This window comes from Maniola jurtina, chromosome 5 (genome assembly GCF_905333055.1).
Source record: "Maniola jurtina chromosome 5, ilManJurt1.1, whole genome shotgun sequence".
NCBI lineage: Eukaryota > Metazoa > Arthropoda > Insecta > Lepidoptera > Nymphalidae > Maniola > Maniola jurtina.
Genome location: NC_060033.1, coordinates 7,639,529 through 7,658,575, shown reverse-complemented (window position 1 = coordinate 7,658,575; position 19,047 = coordinate 7,639,529). Strand labels below are relative to the sequence as shown.

The 19,047-nt window shown below is 36.1% G+C and overlaps 2 protein-coding genes across 3 annotated transcripts in view; both read right to left on the bottom strand.

Moving 5' to 3' along the window:
- Nucleotides 1-7,807: 7,807 nt before the first annotated feature.
- LOC123865573 (zinc finger protein 624-like) overlaps nt 7,808-19,047 on the bottom strand; it is a 29,547-nt gene continuing 18,307 nt past the window's right edge. The window contains exons 1-8 of one of the 2 annotated variants that reach the window (XM_045906679.1): nt 13,100-13,143; nt 12,363-13,036; nt 11,831-11,951; nt 11,088-11,234; nt 10,159-10,280; nt 9,032-9,159; nt 8,169-8,256; nt 7,808-7,878 (exon numbers count right to left, since the gene is read on the bottom strand). In XM_045906679.1, coding sequence (XP_045762635.1) covers nt 7,829-7,878; nt 8,169-8,256; nt 9,032-9,159; nt 10,159-10,280; nt 11,088-11,234; nt 11,831-11,951; nt 12,363-12,972 — 1,266 coding nt within the window. In that variant the 5' untranslated portion in view covers nt 12,973-13,036; nt 13,100-13,143 and the 3' untranslated portion in view covers nt 7,808-7,828. Of the gene's footprint in view, nt 7,879-8,168; nt 8,257-9,031; nt 9,160-10,158; nt 10,281-11,087; nt 11,235-11,830; nt 11,952-12,362; nt 13,037-13,099; nt 13,144-19,047 lie in introns of those variants that run through there. The other variant, XM_045906678.1, reaches the window with a different exon arrangement.
- On the bottom strand, nt 14,179-18,402 carry LOC123865786 (DNA transposase THAP9). The gene is made up of 3 exons (XM_045907019.1): nt 18,228-18,402; nt 17,287-17,452; nt 14,179-16,503 (listed from the first exon to the last, which is right to left on the bottom strand). Exons 1-3 carry the CDS (start codon nt 18,296-18,298, stop codon nt 14,179-14,181), a joined length of 2,562 nt encoding a protein of 853 aa, XP_045762975.1. The 5' UTR covers nt 18,299-18,402.

The window sequence follows — 19,047 nt, the reverse complement described above, 5'->3', positions numbered from 1 at the left end:
AATAAGTGGAAACACAGAATGGTGGAGTATTTTTGTAATATTCGGTAGAAATGCGATGTGAGAGTTAGGCTTCCGCGAGTTTCATTGACTTTGACAGTTCTCACCTGGCAAAGTTAGGGTGCGTTCGGCGAGCCTGCGTCAATCGAATGACATTTCTACTATCGTTCTGTGGGTGGAATCACGCGTACAAACACAAGGTTAATGGCCCATATTTAATAAGTAAATCAATTGACTAATCCGATGATACTGCGTGAACCGTTGACTGTCCAAATAAAATAGTAATGGGAGAAATAAATAGCATTTTCTATGCCGTAAGCTTAATCATGGTGTATAGGTGATAAGGAATGGCCTTAGTCTCGGACATAGGCACAAAATACTAAAACAATGGCCGAGTCCTACGCTATTCCCATAGTTAAGACACAAATTGAAGAAATGAAATCTTCCATAGGAAATAATATGTAAGTTAAATGTTCGCGACTGAAAATATTTCAATTTTCAGTTGTGTGCCGATACTTAAATGCGCGAACTTTAGTCAAATGCTCAATATTTAAAATGTTGCATTTAGTGTTGCGACGCAACTGCGCGGTCGATGGGATGAAATATTTTACGTCGCGCACAATTCGAGACATCGACTAAATGTGTTACTATTACTTCATAAATCAAAATGCTAGTAAAATAATTGCATTGCACAACACCTACACTTTTATGTTGGGAGGGCTATATTGTTGTAAAATTATTAAAAATACTTAAATACGTTTGCTCATCAGGTACTTCCTCGTCTTTTGAATCCGTTTCTCTAGTAGTTAGCCTAGCGTACGCCTCCTAATAGTTTTATAAGATATAGCCGACTCCACGTCAGTTTTCGCCTTCCTCATGTTCGTTACCATTGTGAGAGCATACGACAGCGTTTTAAAACCGAGCCAATTGCTATCACTAAAATTATAATAAATAGAGTCTATAATAACAATTCTATAGCCTTAAGATTTTCACCCTTATTCAAATGTCATAATATTACCTACCTTTTTTAAATTCAAATGAAAATTCGTTGCCGTATGTGTTCGCAAAATCATTATAGACAGTGAAAAGTAAAACAAGAGCGAAAAGATTAATGAAAATCCGATTTCAGCGCGTAATTTTCAATTTCAAATTTAGCTTTCGGCTAAACTAAGGGTTGCAATAAATATGTAAATAAACAGGCATTGGAGCAGCTTCGGGTGAATTACTGACTAGTTTCGAATTTAATAAAAAACAAATAAAAAGTAATATCAATTTCACTGTCTATTTGTTAGATTGTTTTCGGTGTTGATTCCTCTTTACTGCATAACGGTTCGTTCCCATTACGTAAACTCTTAAATAACAAAACAACGAAAATACCGCACCCTAAATAGCCGCATGAACGTATTGTCACCATCTACATAATATAAATATATTTTACATTTACACAACTATTAAAAGGCCTAACTAATAATAACGAGGCTTTAAACATATACACCACTTTGTCCTGCGTATGTGACACTAAGCAAGTAACCTGTAAAGTTGTCTCCAAACTACGGAAATATAATATAATATATAAATATCGCTCACCCTACTTTGAAATGTCACTTTTCACACTGAGATGTAATGTAAATATTACATCTCAGTGTGAATAGTGACATTTCAAAGTAGGGTGAGCGATATTTTATATAATTTATTATATTTCCGTAGTTTGAAGGCAACTTAATGCGAATATCAAGTCGAACACTTGCCACTTTTATGAAAGTATGCGTCCCCTAAACCGATCACGTGATTTAAACTTCAAGGAAATAAGTAGGTGGGGTCTGTCACCAGTGAAATTTTGAAAAGGTTGTTATCAGAGGGTTCTGGTTGGTGACTTTATCTAAGTATAACTGATACTTCACTTGAGATGCAATTCATTAAATCACCTACCTAAATCACGGTTCTCCGTACTTGTCGCTAACTAAGGACAGGCACACGTTACATTTTACTGTAATAATACGCTGTAATCCGAAATACGGGGTGGGAACAAACTTGTAGTACCTATAATGCAGAGTAGCATGTGATACCTAACATTATTGTAGTTCATTCATACTCCCATAAAAGGCCAGAAGGTTACAAATGGTGTTGAAAACCCCAACTTCCAATTTGTATAAGGCTAGCGAATAAATAATAATTAGACAAATGCAACGTAAGATAAAATTAAGAATCTCAAAGTATTGTGTAAGTATTTTACCAAACTTCAAAGTAAGTTCTAGAAGCAATCATATAATATTTATAAAGGAAATTAAATATCTGTCAGCTGATTTCCTGTTACCGCTGACTACACTTTGATACAAAGACGTATTTTGTAAAACGTGCGAAAAATTATTAAAAAAAGATCTTCCGGTATTTAAAATCGACGACGTTTAATTTCGTCTATGGTTAATTAAATTTAAGATGTAGGTGTCTGTGTTGAACGTACTAACAGATTTAGTTGATATTGCGCGCAAGAGTGATCCGTGCAGGTGGTTCTAGTTCACAAAATAAAAGCAATTGTATCCAAATCTTTGTACGGGTTGGTCTTGCGTTTTATACCTAAGAATTAGGTATTTCTATATTCTTATTGTGTCTGTTTAAACGATTACCTCTACTTGATTATAGCTTTTGTGAAGACGTTTGATTTGCACAAGATACCGTAGTGAGAATAAGATCGAGGCTAAACCTGAATTTCGTAGCGTCTTGTAGAGGTCGTGTATCCTACGCCTTAAGATTTCGCGCATCGCATGCTCATTATAAATTCCATTTTTGGACAAATATAACTAACAGAGTTAGAATAATTTTCTACATCCGTCTATAAATATATATCATGGAGTTGTATAAGTAGTTAAATTATGATGATATTCTTTAACAATTTACTCCTATTGTAAAGCTTTAAAGTATAACAAAATTGTTACTCAAAATGCGCTACTATACTCGTCCTTCTATAAAATTGTTATCATTTGTATAATAGCGTAAAATTGATATGATGTGTAGTTTATCTGAGAACAGTAAAGGCACGGGGTACACGGTTAATAAAAAGTCGCTATTATTACAGAAAATACTGTTGCTTTGTAATTGGGCACAGCGATTTAAGTATCTTAACGAGTTTTCACATATGATTAATAATAATATGATTTGTCCCTTTCCTTCAATCAAGCTAATATACTGTGTTCATCGTAATAGGTACTTAATTATTGTTAGAAACATAATTTTGGCTAAGCGGGAATGTTGCGGCACCAAAGTACAAAACCATATTTTGTGCGTGAATATTAATTTTTTAAATTGTTATATCTATCTGTGTTTAACTCGTTATGAAACTTGAACTTTCCTAAAGAACTCAGTTTTAGTGTCGTCTTAGAGACTATATAATATGACCTTTTTAAGTTTCACAACAAATAGAGACGGCGCTATACGAATTAAAAGGATGCAAAGATATTATTTATTATAAAATATTCTTATATAACGCCGTTTTTATTTTATGTGAAACTTAATAAGTAAATGTTTAAGGTCCGTTAGACTAAATGTTGTTCCCTATATTTTTAAGCCTGTGGTTTTCCAAATTCGCAGTTGAACCCTTCCGGGTGAAAATTAAATTGAATTGCGTTTTGGAAAATCGCAACACACCGTTCTTTCTTTAAAGTTCGGTATAGACATTTTTGAAAATACTCATTCCTAAAAATAAGGCATTATTAACCAAATATTTACATCTGTAGTGGTTACTTGGCTGTTTTAAGTAATTTATTCATTAATTAATATTTTCACGTAATTTATGTGTCTATAATTATTAATTTATTGGAATTAATTATAATTGAATAAAAAAATAATGAAAAATTGTCACATTCTCTTCACTTTATACAATAGTTTTTACAATATGATATTTAATATCCTCAATGGTTGTAACTATACATTTCTTGTTCTAAATATATAAAAAACCCGAGTTGCATTCATTTTATTTTATGTACCTTCTCTGCAACCATCTGTTTCTGAGAATGATAATATAATTATTGATAGGTACTCTTCTTATTTATTTATTTATTTATTTATTAAACATCTTTATTGCTAATAATATTAAGTACAAAGAATAAAAATACAGCATACACTTAAAAAAGGACGACCATATCACTACAGTGCATTAATATCTCTTCCAGTCAATTTTCTTCTTATTGGTATAAGAGAAATCTTGGAAAGAGAAAACGAAATAACTCACAAAAAAGGTCTAAAACTGTGACTATGTCAACTCCCATTTCTATATTTTTGAAGATAAAAACAATGAGCCCTTGCAATGATACCCCACATGGTAGTACGACTAGTACGTAGTATCTATTAATAGGTATAGTCTAGATCTAGCAGATTTTGGGACAAATCGACACGTCACTTTTTCATCTTCTAAAATAATTTATATTGTCCCTATGGACTAAAAATGATATAACAAGTGTAAATTAAAAATTTATAACACCCCCGACAAGTGAAGGTTACAGTAACTAGAAAAAAAACTGATAGCTTTCAAACGCCTGAACCGATTTTCTTGGATGATAGCTAAGAACACTCTCGATCAAACCACCTTTCAAACAAAAAAAACTAAATTAAAATCGGTTCATTCGTTTAGGCGCTACCACAGACAGATACACAGATACACAGATACACACGTCAAACTTATAACACCCCTCTTTTTGGGTCGGGGGTTAAAAATCACCCCAAATAAGGCGTCCCCTGGCAAGTGACAAGACACGATTTACGACCCTTTCCAACCCCTCGCTTACTCGCTATTGACGGGTTTATGCGTACCTATCGCTAAAAGTATAATAAATGATACCTAACGACTAGAACTTAGGGTTGCCAATCTCTGATTTCAAGTACCTGCCTACCAGCTAAATTATACGACTATAAGCAAAATTTTTTTTTAAAAAAGAATATAGCCATGCTAATCATGACTAATACTCCCCTTTCCCCTCCAATTAAGCGTAAAACTTGTGCCAGGAGTGGGTACGACAATAGTGCAACGGGTGGGGTTTGAACCGCCGACCTTTCGGAATTCAGTCCGCTCCTCAACCGTTGAGCTATCGAGGTTCTACAGCTCTACGAGTAACTACAGCTAAATCTGTGTGTTCAAAAAATAAACCAATTTGTAAGCATAGGTAGTTACATACTTTTAAATCCCCCTGGTTAGAATTTTTAAAAATAGGTATCTACTTTTATCTACATAAAACATGATGATTGATTGACGTGACCGGCCATTTGTCCCGCCAAAATCTTAATCTTACGTTATGTTGCGCCTAAATAGGTATTTATATCTAATTCAACATAGCTGCTCTCTGGCACCATACGTTTATAATTAGCTTCCAATATTACTTCCAATATCACTCTGGCGTTCACCCCAAGATTTCACCCCAAAAAAAGATAATAATCGAAAATCACCCCCGGGCGCGTGTCAACGACCTTCGGGGCGATGACCTCGATATCTCCGGAAATGAGATATAGAGATTATAAACATTGTCTGGGGGGTGTAGGATTACAAGTTTTTGTTGGTACATTTTTATCTATTGTGACACTGTATGGTCCAGAATGTTGGGCAGTAAAAGAGAGGAGTAGGTACTTGCGACCGAAATGCGAATGTTGAGTTGATAATAGAAAATATGGATGGATTGCGCGGAAGAGGATATGCGTGTAAAAGAGGTGGACAATGTGTTGAGTTGACGAATGACAGAAGCGAGTGGTAATTGGTAGAAGAGACAGTTGTGCCGACCCCACATCTATACTATCTATAGGTACTAATATTATAAAGAGGAAACCTTTGTATTTTTGTATGTTTGTATTGAATAGGCTCAAAAACTACTGGACAGATTTCAAAATATCTTATACCATTACTTAGAGGGATTCTTCCGAATCCGTATAGGCTATATTTTATCCCGGAAAATAGAAAAAATAAATGTCCACCCGTACGAGCCGGGGCGGGTCGCTAGTAGCATATATAATCTCAAATCAGTATAATAATTTGGAGGAACAGAGCCATCTTGATGTGATTTAGTAAACTAAAGTTCTAAGTCGGGACCACTTTAGGTACTTTTTAGGGTTCCGTGCCTCGAAAAGCAAAAGGTATCTATATACTTTACAGGAAAAATAATACCAACGCTCTATCATCCATACTAATACTGTAAATGCGAAAGTGTGTCTGTCTGTCTGTCAGCTACGTTTTCACGGCTCAACCGCTGAACCCGTGGCTGAACCATTTTAACGAAATTGGGTACAGAGTAAGCTTACATCCCGGGGACGGACATAGGCTACTTTTTATCCCGGAAATTAATAAGGGTTTAATAGCTTGCGCCCCGGAAATTGACTTCGATAACTTTTTATCCCGGAAAAGCAAAGCGAGAGTTCCCACGGGATTAAAAAAAACCCAAATCCACGCGGACGGAGTCGCGGGCATCATCTAGTACTTTATATTAACAAAAAAGCTCTACAAACAAAGTTAGTTTTGTGGTTGGTTAACAAAAGTGATTCTTACCGTTTTACTCAGTTTTACTTCTTCTGTAGTACGGAACCCTCGGTGCGCGAGTTTGATTCGCACTTAGCCGGTTTTTTTTTATGTAACCACAAATTCACGGTTTTAGGATTTTTTCCTTTACTTGTGCTAGGCACATGATACATGATTCTAGGTCAACAGGAAGTGCCATATAGGTTTTGATTCCCTTTTCTTGACAGACAGATAGACAACGAAGTGATCCTATAAGGGTTCCTTTTTGTCCTTTTGAGGTACGGAACCCAAAATATACCTACACTCCTTCACCTAACAACCCTCAGCGCAAATAGCGCTCTAGGTAGATAACTACTTTCCCCATTCTTTCCATCACATATTTTGCATACATGCGATATCGTAATGAAGTAGCAACCCCAAGTAATTTCCGTAATTAAACTATGCCCCTATTTGCAATTGTTAATTGAATAGGCATGTTACTACAGCAACCCTTGCTTGCTAAGGGTCAGTACAGCAGGTTTTCGTATACGTACCTACTTACGTAATACCAATTTATATATGAAATGCAATGCTTATTTGCATAGATTAGTCATCACGCACTTTATTTTTGACGTGACAACGTCTTATAATTCGATAGAGCCGGCTGCACGCACGAAAAAACATGACTCATGCGGCGTTACCTCGCTCTGAGGCGTTCCATGTAAGGCTTGAAGTGCAAGCGAGAGCGCGGAACGAGCGACAAAGAAGCACAATCGGCCTTTGTTGTCACGTTTAACTATCGTCAGTAAACCGACTTTACAGACAACCAATTTTTTTTTTATTGGGAAGAGATTAGGTAGGTACTAGGTAGGTATCAAAAAACTTAATACTATTAGTAAAACCGCATCATCTGAACTCTGGTGAACAAAATGTTTAAGTAAATGTAAAATGTGAAGCTGCTTTAGTGTGAAATTTTAACTTGGGCTCATATTTAATAATATGTATTAAAGTAAGTTTCGATACCAACCACCATTATAAACAAGCAACTTCTTTTGAGAATTTCAAACACACCTTTGAGAACATTATGGAGAACCCTCGGACATGCAAGTTTCCTCACGATGCTTTCCCTCAACTTCAAACCAAATGGTATTTAATTGCTTAAAACGCACAAAACTCCAAAAAGTGAGGTGTGCACGGAATCGAACAACCGGCCGTACTTTGTCAGAGGTTCGTCTTAAATCACTGGACTATCACCGCTATATTCCTTTTCCGAATAATTAATTAGATTTAGGGTTTTAGGGCGATTTTGGGTCATTTTGAAATAAATAAAAAAATGTATTCCATACAAATCTTTATTATTTATTAGCTGGTAATATTTCGGTCGCAAACTTCACACCTGAACGAATCAGTACCTGAAAAATATAAAAAACAGTTATTTAGCCAAATAACGATTTTATTAAACTACCTTCATCAGATAAATCAATAATTTTATATTATTCTTGACAATTCAAATTTTTTAACCTTTATTTTAAGAGATTATTCGCTTGGTGAATATGCCTCTCTATAAAAAATAACTTTAAAATCAAGAATAAATAAAGATAAAATAAAAAATAACGAAACTGTGAATTTTGCGACACGTTATTCATGGCTTTGGCTTTATCTGTACCTAAATTATTAAAAACTGTCTGTTATAAAAACTTACCCTTATGTGTTTTAACGTGCGATCGCAAAGCCATGATGCTGAGGAACTTTTCATCGCAAATTTTGCACTTGTAGTGATACTCCACTGCCTGCAAAAATACAAGGTGTTAGATAATGTCCGTAACATCCCGGCAAGCTGAGGTTAGGACCGATGTGTATCATAAAATAGTGATCCTCATAGCGTAGTACTCGTGAGAACTTAAAGAATTTGTTTAAAAGTCCCATATAACAACTCTGCAAACGGCTGATCGCGGAAATAAACTCGTAAAAAAATTCTGTGAACTCGAAAGACCGTTTGAATATTTGTCAAGTAGTCTGCTACTTGGACAAGGAAAGAATCTATGACACTATTTGATACATTATCATGTTTAATTTAATAAAATACTAGAACATGCCCGCGGCTTCGCCCGCGTTGATTTCGGTTTTTTAAAATCCCGTAGGAACTCTTAGATTTTCCGGGATAAAAAGTAGCCTATGTGCTAATCCAGGATATTATCTATCTCCATTCCAAATTTGAGCCAAATCCATTCAGTAGTTATTGCGTGAATACAATATACATACAAACTTTCGCCTTTATAATATTAGTGTGATAGTGTGACAACATAATAATACATATACAGACAGAATAATACATATACATATAGAGACAACTTTAGGCCAGGTAGCTCTAGGGATACAGGTTTTGTGTCACTCCTTCACGCAAAAACTACTGGACGGATTTGGCAGAAATTCTTGATTAGCACATACGCTACTGTTTATCCTGGAAAATTAAAGAGTTCCCAAATAAAACCATATCCACGCGAACGAAGTCGCGGGCATCAACTAGTATTTAAATAAAACTTAGTGCACAAAAGGAATACGTACGGAGGCTAAACACTGCGCGATCTCTTTCTTGCAAGCTCGAACGGCCGCATAAGGGTGGCTTTTCATGTGAGCGAGCATATTGTACAGCGAGATGCAGGGACGCTTGCAGATCGAGCACAGGATCTTCTCTAAAATACAAACAAATACAAATATGGGTTGTCGTCTTAGTCACAACTCACATACCATCAGTGAAGTTCTAACAGAGCATAAGTCAAAAAGCCTTGGAATATAGCCAAGACTTTTGAAAGAAAGAAAGAAAGAAAGAAAAACGTTTATTTTTGAAAGCTGTGCCACACATTAGTTATACCTACGGGTTTGGTTATCCCGGCGCCTCTAATACTTGAGCATTAAAGTCAAAAGACCTCAAGTAGAAGGAGCACTGGAATAAACTGCGTGGCACAAACCCGAAAAAAGGTCCCAACTCAGCATAAATGCCTTGTCCATACACAAAAATACAGTGCTGATTTTCAGCCGGAACCCCGATTCAGGTGGCGCCACGGAACACTTCGTAATTCTAAGCTATATCTACAACTAACCTATCTACTATTATTATATGTATTATTTTTTACAGGCCTTTTCCTTTACAGTGAGATGAGGCCACTCCTGTTCAGCATCAGCCTTGAGCCAGTCGAGTCTAGTGAATTGGCATCCACACCACAATGATATTAGGTGCCAAATCCAGTGTATAGCCTGATTCATCCGCTTGTGGCAATCACCACATATTGACACTAGATGACCGTTCTACCCTACAGCTATCACATGTTACAAGCTTGTGATGAAGTAACTTAAAACAATCACTCAATACGAAATCTGGACCGAGCTAACAATGTTTTTTTTTTACTCAGATACAAGTCCTTACTACAATCTCTGGTGGTAAGTGATGCAGTCTAAAATGGAAGAGGGCTAACCTAGGAAAACTGCTTATACAAATTTCGAGACACAACAGTCAGAACAACTGGTCTCCGGTTATGATAGCCACCCAGAGGTAGATCTTTCTATTTCTACACTAGCCCAAATCACTTGCTCCCTTACATAATCAATTCCCGCTACGTTAAAGGTCATCTGTCCAGCTGGCTAGAGGTCAGCCTACACTTGTGAGTGCAGAGCACTAAAATTATAAAACTTACTGTTATTAGTGGTCTTAAAAGCTCTCCATGAGGTCTGGTAGCAAGGCGCGCACATCTTACAGCTCGCCACTTCCTTCAGATACCTCCTGTCCTCGTCTTCGTTTACTGACTCCCCTTCATCGCTGAAATTTCCACAGTATGTCAGAAATAATTTCACAAAATGACATAAATATTAAATACCTATCATCCTTTTCCTTTTAGGTATTAAAGTCCGCTTATGTAGGTACATCAATTTTATGAATTATGAAGAATGATTGAATAAATATATTTTTATATAGGACTAGCTGATGCCCGCAGCTTCGCCCGCGTGGATTGGTCAGATCCCCTGCAGCATCAGGATTGAGGAGTTGGACTCCAAATTTTTTATGAAACAATGTCGCAAAGTTCCTCTATCGATTAAAAAAGAAATGACGTAAATCGGTTCAGAAATCTCGGAGATTTCGGTGTACATAGGTAGAAAAACACAACTCCCTTTTTGAAAGTCGGTTAAAAAAGTAGCCTATGTTACTCCCTGATAAATTCTCTACTTGTCTGTGAAAATCCCGTCAAAATCGGTTCAGCCGTTCCCAAGATTAGCCTTTTCAAACAGACAGACAGACAGACAGACAGACAGACAGACAGACAGACAGACAGACAGACAGACAGACAGACAGACAGACAGACAAAAATTTTAAAAACGTGTGATTCGGTGTTGGTATAGTTCAAATAACCATATGAGCTTAATATGAGGTAGTTATTTCGAAATTACAGACAGACACTCCAATTTTATTTATTAGTATAGATTTAAAAAACTGCCATATCCCTTCAAAGCTAGGCTGCTTTAATTTTAAACTCATGGATCATCACTTACCACAAGGTGAGATCGCAGTCAAGGATTGACTTATAAATTATAATGGAATTTAAAAAGTAGATAATACAGAATGTCTTACCCTTTGTCATCAAACATTTTGTAGACCAATGACAAAGACTCAGATGGTTTGTACACAACAAGTGATTCATTGCCTTTGTCCACCTCTTTTGTTAATATCACCTCATCTCTTCTATAGAATACTCGACGCTTCTTTGGCTTTGTTATTCTGCAATAAAATATTCTGCTTCTTGATACTAGAGCCTTTCTATATTATAGTATGCACATCATAGAAGTTTTAAATTCTTCCAAAGGCACTCTGAAGTCTAGAGCAACAATCTAACCCAATCTGGATTCATGATCATCATTTCAAACCTTCACCAGCCCACTACAGAGCATGGATCTCCTTTCAGAATGAAGAGGGTTAGGCCACCACCTAAGTGCAGATTGGCAGACTTCAATGTTAACTCACAGATATTCAGATTTCTTCAAGATATTTTCCTTCACCAAAACCAAATAATATTAATTGCTTAAAGCAGGTGATAATATTATATGTTTTTTTTTTCAGATTTTATGTTTTTTTTTAAAGAATATTAGCCATGCTAATCATGACTGATACTCCCCTTTCCCCTCCAATTAAGAGTAAAGGTTGTGCCAGAAGATGATAGTGCAACGGGTGGGGTTTGAACAGCCAACCTTTCAGAATTCAGTCCACTCCTCAACTGTTAAGCTATTGAGGCTCAACGGTTAGGTATATAATATAGTTTTATATGATATTTAAAAACAGTTAAGTAACAAAGTTATTAGTTAGAAGTTAAAACCAACCTGATATTAAGGAGCTTTTTCTCTCTGTATTTAGGGAGGACAGATTGAGTTACTTCTGTTCTTTTCTCACCATTTTTATTTTCAATGCTAAGTTTGGCAGACATTGTTGTTTCTATTTTGCCTAAAAAATGGAGAAATGAGAGTTAACATAAACACTTTCCACTTAATGAAAACAGTTACAACAAATATTTTTATCACTTTCATCAATTAACACATTTCTGGGCCACTAATGACCACAGATCTTCTCTCAGAATGAGATGGGTTTAGGTCAAGTCCACCATGCTAGCTAGGTGTGAATTGGTAGACTTCATACACCGGCTTTAATGGTGACGAAAAACATTGTGAGGAAATCTGCATGCTGGAGAGTTCTCCATAAATTTTCATACAACTCTGAAAATAATTACTTTAGTACCAAATAAGTTTTATAATTCAAGTACTTAAAAGGGCCAGTAACTTGAGGAAATAACATTTTTTTCTTTCGTCAACAAAAGTAATCAGTAATAAAACTTTGCAAGTTGTAAAATCTGCTAACCACTCGTTTTGTTGTGTAAATTTTTAAAAACTAAAATCCTTTTAGATGCAACTGTTGGTTGTAACTTATCAACCCTTAACAGACTGTCGTAGTTCTTGAAATGTTCCAAACACAAATTATTCCAATTTTTAAGTTTCTGTAGCTCTACAGAGTCTTTTCTTAGTGCTCGAACGGGCAAACACAGAGGATCGTCATAATCGGGTACTTTTAATTGCAGTTTTCTGCGGGTTCCCAAATCCATTTTGTAGTCAAAGGGATCCTTCTTAATCTGAGGCTTGGGAACAAACTCCACTAGTCGCTCGCGCTGTACATTTTGGGGCACAGCTGGTCGTCGTTTCCTTTTCCTATTAGGCATACTAAGTAAATCCTCCTTCGGATCGTAATCGCTATCGTCGTCATTTTTACGTTTCCTTCTCAACTTCTCTTGTTTCTCATCAGTACTGTCGACGAGCAGTTCATATAACATCCGAGTGCTGCCTGCCCCTGAATCTTGCGAGCCTGGCTCAGCTTTGAGTAACTTATTCTCAACATTTAGCACGCATTGTTGGACAATATCTGCATCTTCATCTAAGAATTCTATTTCACCTTCAAATTCTTCTGGATCAGACATTATTTAAGACACCTAACAGAAAAAAATATTTTAATACAGAAAACCATGCAGAAAACCATCAGAAATAGTGATTATACCTATTCTCTTTGGAAAACAAATCCACAGATCACTATATAAAGAACAAAAGAACAAATCACAAACAAAATTTTTGACAGTACTGTACTCTGTGGCAATGACTGAAATGATTTTTTTAAATTTATTTTTCGGCCCTGGATACAGGATATCACTCCTGTAAGGTCTTGACCAGTCTTGACTACGTCTTGACCAAGTCTTGACTGATATTTTACAAAGTACTCTGGTGCTGAAATGGACACAGCATCAACCACGGAATAATAACTCACAAATAACGGGAAAATTAGGTTATTCTCTTTGACTCAATCAATTGGCATCATGGAACTAGAATTAGTTTTTCAGGACCAGCGAAGTTTTTCAGGAACTAATAAGTCCTACCTACTACGACGTAGTAAGTAGGTACTTATTAGTTCCATGAGTGGCATAAGCTAAAATAAAGTTTGGTCTTAAAGGAGTCATATCCAGGGCCGTAAAATAAATTAAAAAAAAATTAAGTTTAAAAAACGTAGACGGATTCTCAGTTTTTTTTTTCTTCTCGTCTGGCTTTACCAAAGACATTACACTTACTAACTAGACTGTGCACTGTGGCGAAAAAGCCGGTCCGCATGAGAGGGCTCCCGTTGGTAGTGTGTCCCTTTCTAATTAGGTGACCATGATAAAACAGAACACAGGACATATTGTTTGTATATTCCGACTTTTAACTAGATGCAGTAAAATGATATTTCGTCTTTTACTGAACTCCAATAAATCTCCTATTTTACGCCTAAATAACTGAAAATATTATATGCGCATGTACTCGCTACACTGAGTCTTATCTGTTTCTCACACAATATTAGGTTAGGTGAAATAGCAAGCAGGTTACACCGTTACCCACGTGCGCCGGCAACTTCGGTCGAGCTTACTGCGTACCTACTCATAAGAGTCGGAAGTACTGTTTTCTTCTCTGTACAATAGGTATCATCTGACATACCGTTAATTTGACAACAACCTTACTAACTTTTCACTCCGTATTGAGTCAGTACAAAAAGCTACATAATATTATTATTAAATGATTGATATGTCAAATGAACGTGATGCAATATTCTAGACGAAAAAAAAGACTAAAATTTGCAATAATTTTTTAATGATCTGTTTTTATACATTGCTGAACAATACAGTTTTACGCAATTTTTGTCGTAATGTAGCCTTATCACCTACGTGCTTGAGGGTTAAGGACCTCCCGTAGCTTCTAAGTCTTAAATTTAAGTATTTTTGACCAATACATTTAATCAATTCCAATTCGTGAGATTCGTCAGAGCTTTGGTTGGCAGGCAAAATGCGTTTAATTTTCGGGGAAAAATGATGTAAAGTCATGTTAAGCATCTTTTTCACATTCAAACTCTGTAAATCAGGAGAAATTAGCAAAAAAAGTTTTTCTAAATATTTTACTACATCGAACACAAATGGTGAAGCATATTTTAGCCCTCCTCTGTCTACAAAGGCTGTAAAGGAAGAAAATTCACAGACATCAATCAAGTAGTCATGATCTTTATGTGTACGATGCGTTATGAGCAAGGCTCGGCAATGTTGACATGTTAGTTTGTCTAAAATTTTCATTACAATGTAGCCAGATATATAGTACAATATATTGTTTTTATACTCCGATAAATCGGTTCTGTCTACTAAGTGCATAAGAACATCACTCTTATCTGTCTCATTTTCATCTGCAGTGTTCTCTTCCACGATCGATCTTTTGGTACTTCGGAACTCAAGTATTGCAGAATTTTCATAATCGGGATTTGTGCAGTTTGCATTAATGCTTGGTCTGACACTGTTACTAAATAGCAACTTTCGCATAGTAAACATAAACTGAAGGGCAGTAGGGTTGTCGTTTGCCCCTCCTCTTGCTCTTACGCATGAAAAAAACATTTCAATGTGGTCTTGTGATGCCTTGTATGGTAATAGGTAGGTCATATTAGCATCAAACAAATCAGTTGCTAATTCGGCAAAACTGTAAGTGTCTATTATCAGTCCTAAAACCGGTGTCTTCCTTCTATGGGTCATTATATTTTTCCCATCGACTTTAAGTTCAGTCAAGTAATGTCTTGTTTCTTCGAAAACCTGTGTCCAGACGTGTTTATTGTTAAGTCGCAAAGGAGATTTGAAACCCATCCCTATAGGATTATTGGCGTTAAGAACATCAAACAGTCTGTTCAAGTACCGTAGGTATTCCACTGTGGCTTCACTCCCAGCAAAGCTAGGATGACCAATTGACCTCAGATAGTCAATTGCATCAGCCACAGAGGAACTGAGTACTTGAACAGCTAATTTGACATTCATTTTCTTGCCAAAAAAATCGACATGCACCCTAGTCAATTTATTTTTCAATTTCAGCCCCTCTTCCTCTTGCAAATCTTGCAATTTCTGTATATATGCGAACTTAATATCCCCTTTTTCCGATGACAAACAAGTTTCGGCAAATAAATTACGGGCTAATTTAATCATATGGGCGGGGTCAAGTATGCAGTATACTTTAGTTGATTTAATTGGGTGATCAAAATGTGTTTTCATATTTGCAAGGGTAAAATTGCACCCCAGAATTTCAAACGTTTTTATGTTTACCTGTGTCCCATCCGCTGTCAAAGACCTCACCACAATATTAATGTCAGCCAGCATACGAATCGCTGTCAGGACGAGCTGAGCTTGTACATGCGCAGAAATCTTATCTATAAAAAAATAAGCGATAGGGCAGACAAATTTTTCTTTTAGAGATACTATTTGAAACACTAAGGCTTCTGTAGCAAATGTTTCAGAATCACTTGTCAATATTCCACCTAAATCAACGCCACCCCAATACTTGTCTGACCCTTTATCATATTGCTTGCCAGCTTTGATGGCCATTGCATCAAAAATTAAAGCGACGTTCATTTCAACGTTCTCAGCCTTAACCTTCAGGAATTCCATCACTTCTGCCATAAAACCCACGTTGCATTTATGCGTCGCCAATATCCTTCGCAGAGTTGCAGGGTGAGGTAAAGGAATACGATTCCTCAAAAACAAATAGGCTTTAGCAGAATAATAATACAATGATAAAGCAAACGATTTCATTTCATCTGAATATTTATTGGATGTGTTGGATTTTGTCGTATTTAAACTTGTGTGAATGTTTTCGAAATTATGTTGGACCATCTGTTCAACTTCAGAATAGTTATCACACTTTTCTTTAACTATTTTTAACAAACATTTTAGGTTATCAATAGTTATATTACGTCTTTTCAGGCGTTGTTGTAAGACTTTGACATCTCGACGTAATTTCTTTTTACGTGGTGTGGCAGTAGTTGCATCAGATGGTGTTTGCGTGCAAACACTTTCCTTTATCTCTTTTTTGACACTTTCTTGCAGATTTATCATTTTTGGTGCTGGTCCTTCCTCTAGACATATATTGCTTAAAACATGTATTTTTTTTTCGCAGGGCACGACCTGTAAAGCAATTTGAAGTTAATGGAACACTAAGAGTAAGTTATAAGTCGGGCGAGTTTCCATCCTTATGTCGTCGACATTCCATCTACACGCACGAAACGTTTTGCGTCTTCATTCCTCATACGCATGGCTAAGGTTTGGAATACTCTCCCGCGATCTGTGTTTCCTACCAATTACAATCCGGGTATCTTTAAAACAAGAGTGAATAGGCACCTTCTAGGTAAACGCGTCCCATCTTAGACCACATCATCACTTTCCATCAAGTGTGATTGTGGTCAGGCGCTTGCCTATAGTGAATAAAAAAAAAAAAAGAGTAGACTGGAGCAGAATGGTGCAGAACAGAGCAGAAGCTCCGTTATTTAGTTATTTGGAACAATAATAGCTACAAGTTAAACGCCTAACTAAAGTCTACTCTTAACTACCGTGTGGTCAGAGCAGAAGATCCATTTATTTATTTATTTGGAACAAAAAACAGTAACAAGTTAAAGTACTAACTAAAGCCTACTCTTGTCTACCGTGTAAACTCCTTGATGATTGCTAGTAGAAACTAGCAATCGTCACGAAGTTTTACTTCCACCTTTTCATAGGAACGTCGTCACCAAAAGTTTAAAACTTCAAAATATTTGTTGTACAACACGTTTATGTTGACACGTGATCTTAACACGTGTACGAAATTTTATGGAAATCAGTTCATTAGAATTATTTGAAAAATAGCGTTGCAATATTTGAATCTTCAAGGTTATTAGGTTAATGCATGGACACACTCAGATGATTTATTCTCACCTTAGGAAATATTGATGGAACAGCATCAGGTTTCAGCATTTTCCTAATATAACCAGGAATAAAGTCGTCACATTTAAAATGTGCACTGCAAACAACAGACCATTTTGAGATTTTTCCAGGCACTGCATTTCCCCACTTCAATTTCTGATTTTCATTCTTCGGAAATCTACAATACAAGAAATATAATGACTAACATAGATTAAGTTTCTGTTACTAACAAAAATTCGAGTCAACTTAAGTTAACGTAACATAGTGTAACCTTGTTAGGTACCTACCCAAAGGTGTATGCAGAGGTGAATATCACCCACATTATACCAGCTATGTTTAGGACCCGTAAGTAATAGAGGGCAAGTCAAGAGCTTCACCGTTCGTCGGACAGTATTTCCAACTTCGAACTAAGATTTTTCTATATTAGAAACTAGCTGCCCGACCCAGCTTCGCCCGGGAATTTTGAATAATATTTTTTACTAGCTGATGCCCGCGACTTCGTTCGCGTGGATGTAGGTATTTTAAAAATCCCGTGGGAATTCTTTGATTTTCCGGGATAAAAAGTAACCTATGTGCTAATCCAGAGTATAATCTATCTCCATTCTAAATTTCAGCCCAATCCGTCCAGTAGTTTTAGCGTGAAGGAGTAACAAACGTACACACACACACACACATACAAACTTTCGCCTTTATAATATTAGTGTGACAAAACCATCTCCTGATACTAACAAACACATTAAAAAATTAAATATCCAATTTGGTGCAGTCGTTCGGAAGCTATGCGCGTACAAACATTTCAGACATTCATTTTTATTATAATAGTAGATTATTAGTGTAAATCTCCAATTTAAGTCAGTCGGGACGTATCCTGCCTACTTCTACAAGACTAGAAAAATCTTTGATCCACATAATTCATGGTTAACCTAAAGAATACGATTGTTGTTTTTACTTACTTGTGGAAAGAAAAGCTGCTACCAGAATAAGATTCATTTTTGCACCCTGTTACACAACATGAATTCACCATTTTTCATGAAAAACAAACAGGTTTATTATGAAAATTTACACAATCGCAAATCGAAGCACGAAAATCAACCAAACAACCAAGTTAACAAACCACCATCTTGCATTTAGTATTACCAGTCCCAAACATTTAAGTACTACTTATACTCAGTATTAATGAATTATTTTCTAAATACAACGAGATAATTATTATTCACATAAACTGTAGAAATATTAAAATTAAGGTTCAAAGTTTATAGATTGTTCGTTTTGGTAAATCATAAAAATGTTAAATATAAAATTTTCTACCATTACTACCAAACCCAATAATTTGTTGTGCTGGCAAGACGTCAGACAAGGACACACTACCCCCGGAAGCCTTCTCACCAGGACCGCTTTTAGATAGCTACCCATTATAATGGAAATAGCTACCCTAAGACAATACAATAGATCTCATTTTAGCCTAACAAAAATGTTTGGTACGCAGTCTAGTTAGTAAGTGTAATGTCTTTGGGCTTTACACATTCTCAGTCTACGTTAAAAAAAAGATACTGACTTGACATTAGCCCCTGTCAGTGTCAAATGTCAACAAATTGCCTTGTGATTAGTGATTGAAAAACTATCGATAGTTTGACTATCGACAGTTGATCTCGACAATTCAGGATATCGATTGTATTTTTTTCATTCATTCATTCCATCAGCCTGTATGTATCCACTGCTGGACATAGACCTTACGAAGAGAGTGCCATCAAACACGTAAATCTGCCTTCCTCA

Excerpts from the sequence above, each read along its gene's own strand:
- LOC123865786 (XM_045907019.1), bottom strand. The coding sequence starts at position 18,298 with ATGGTGAATTCATGTTGTGTAACAGGGTGCAAAAATGAATCTTATTCT. Across the intron at positions 17,453-18,227 it reads AGCAGCTTTTCTTTCCACAA|ATTTCCGAAGAATGAAAATC; the intron begins GTAAGTAAAAAC and ends CTTGTATTGTAG. Across the intron at positions 16,504-17,286 it reads TTCCATCAATATTTCCTAAG|GTCGTGCCCTGCGAAAAAAA; the intron begins GTGAGAATAAAT and ends ATTGCTTTACAG.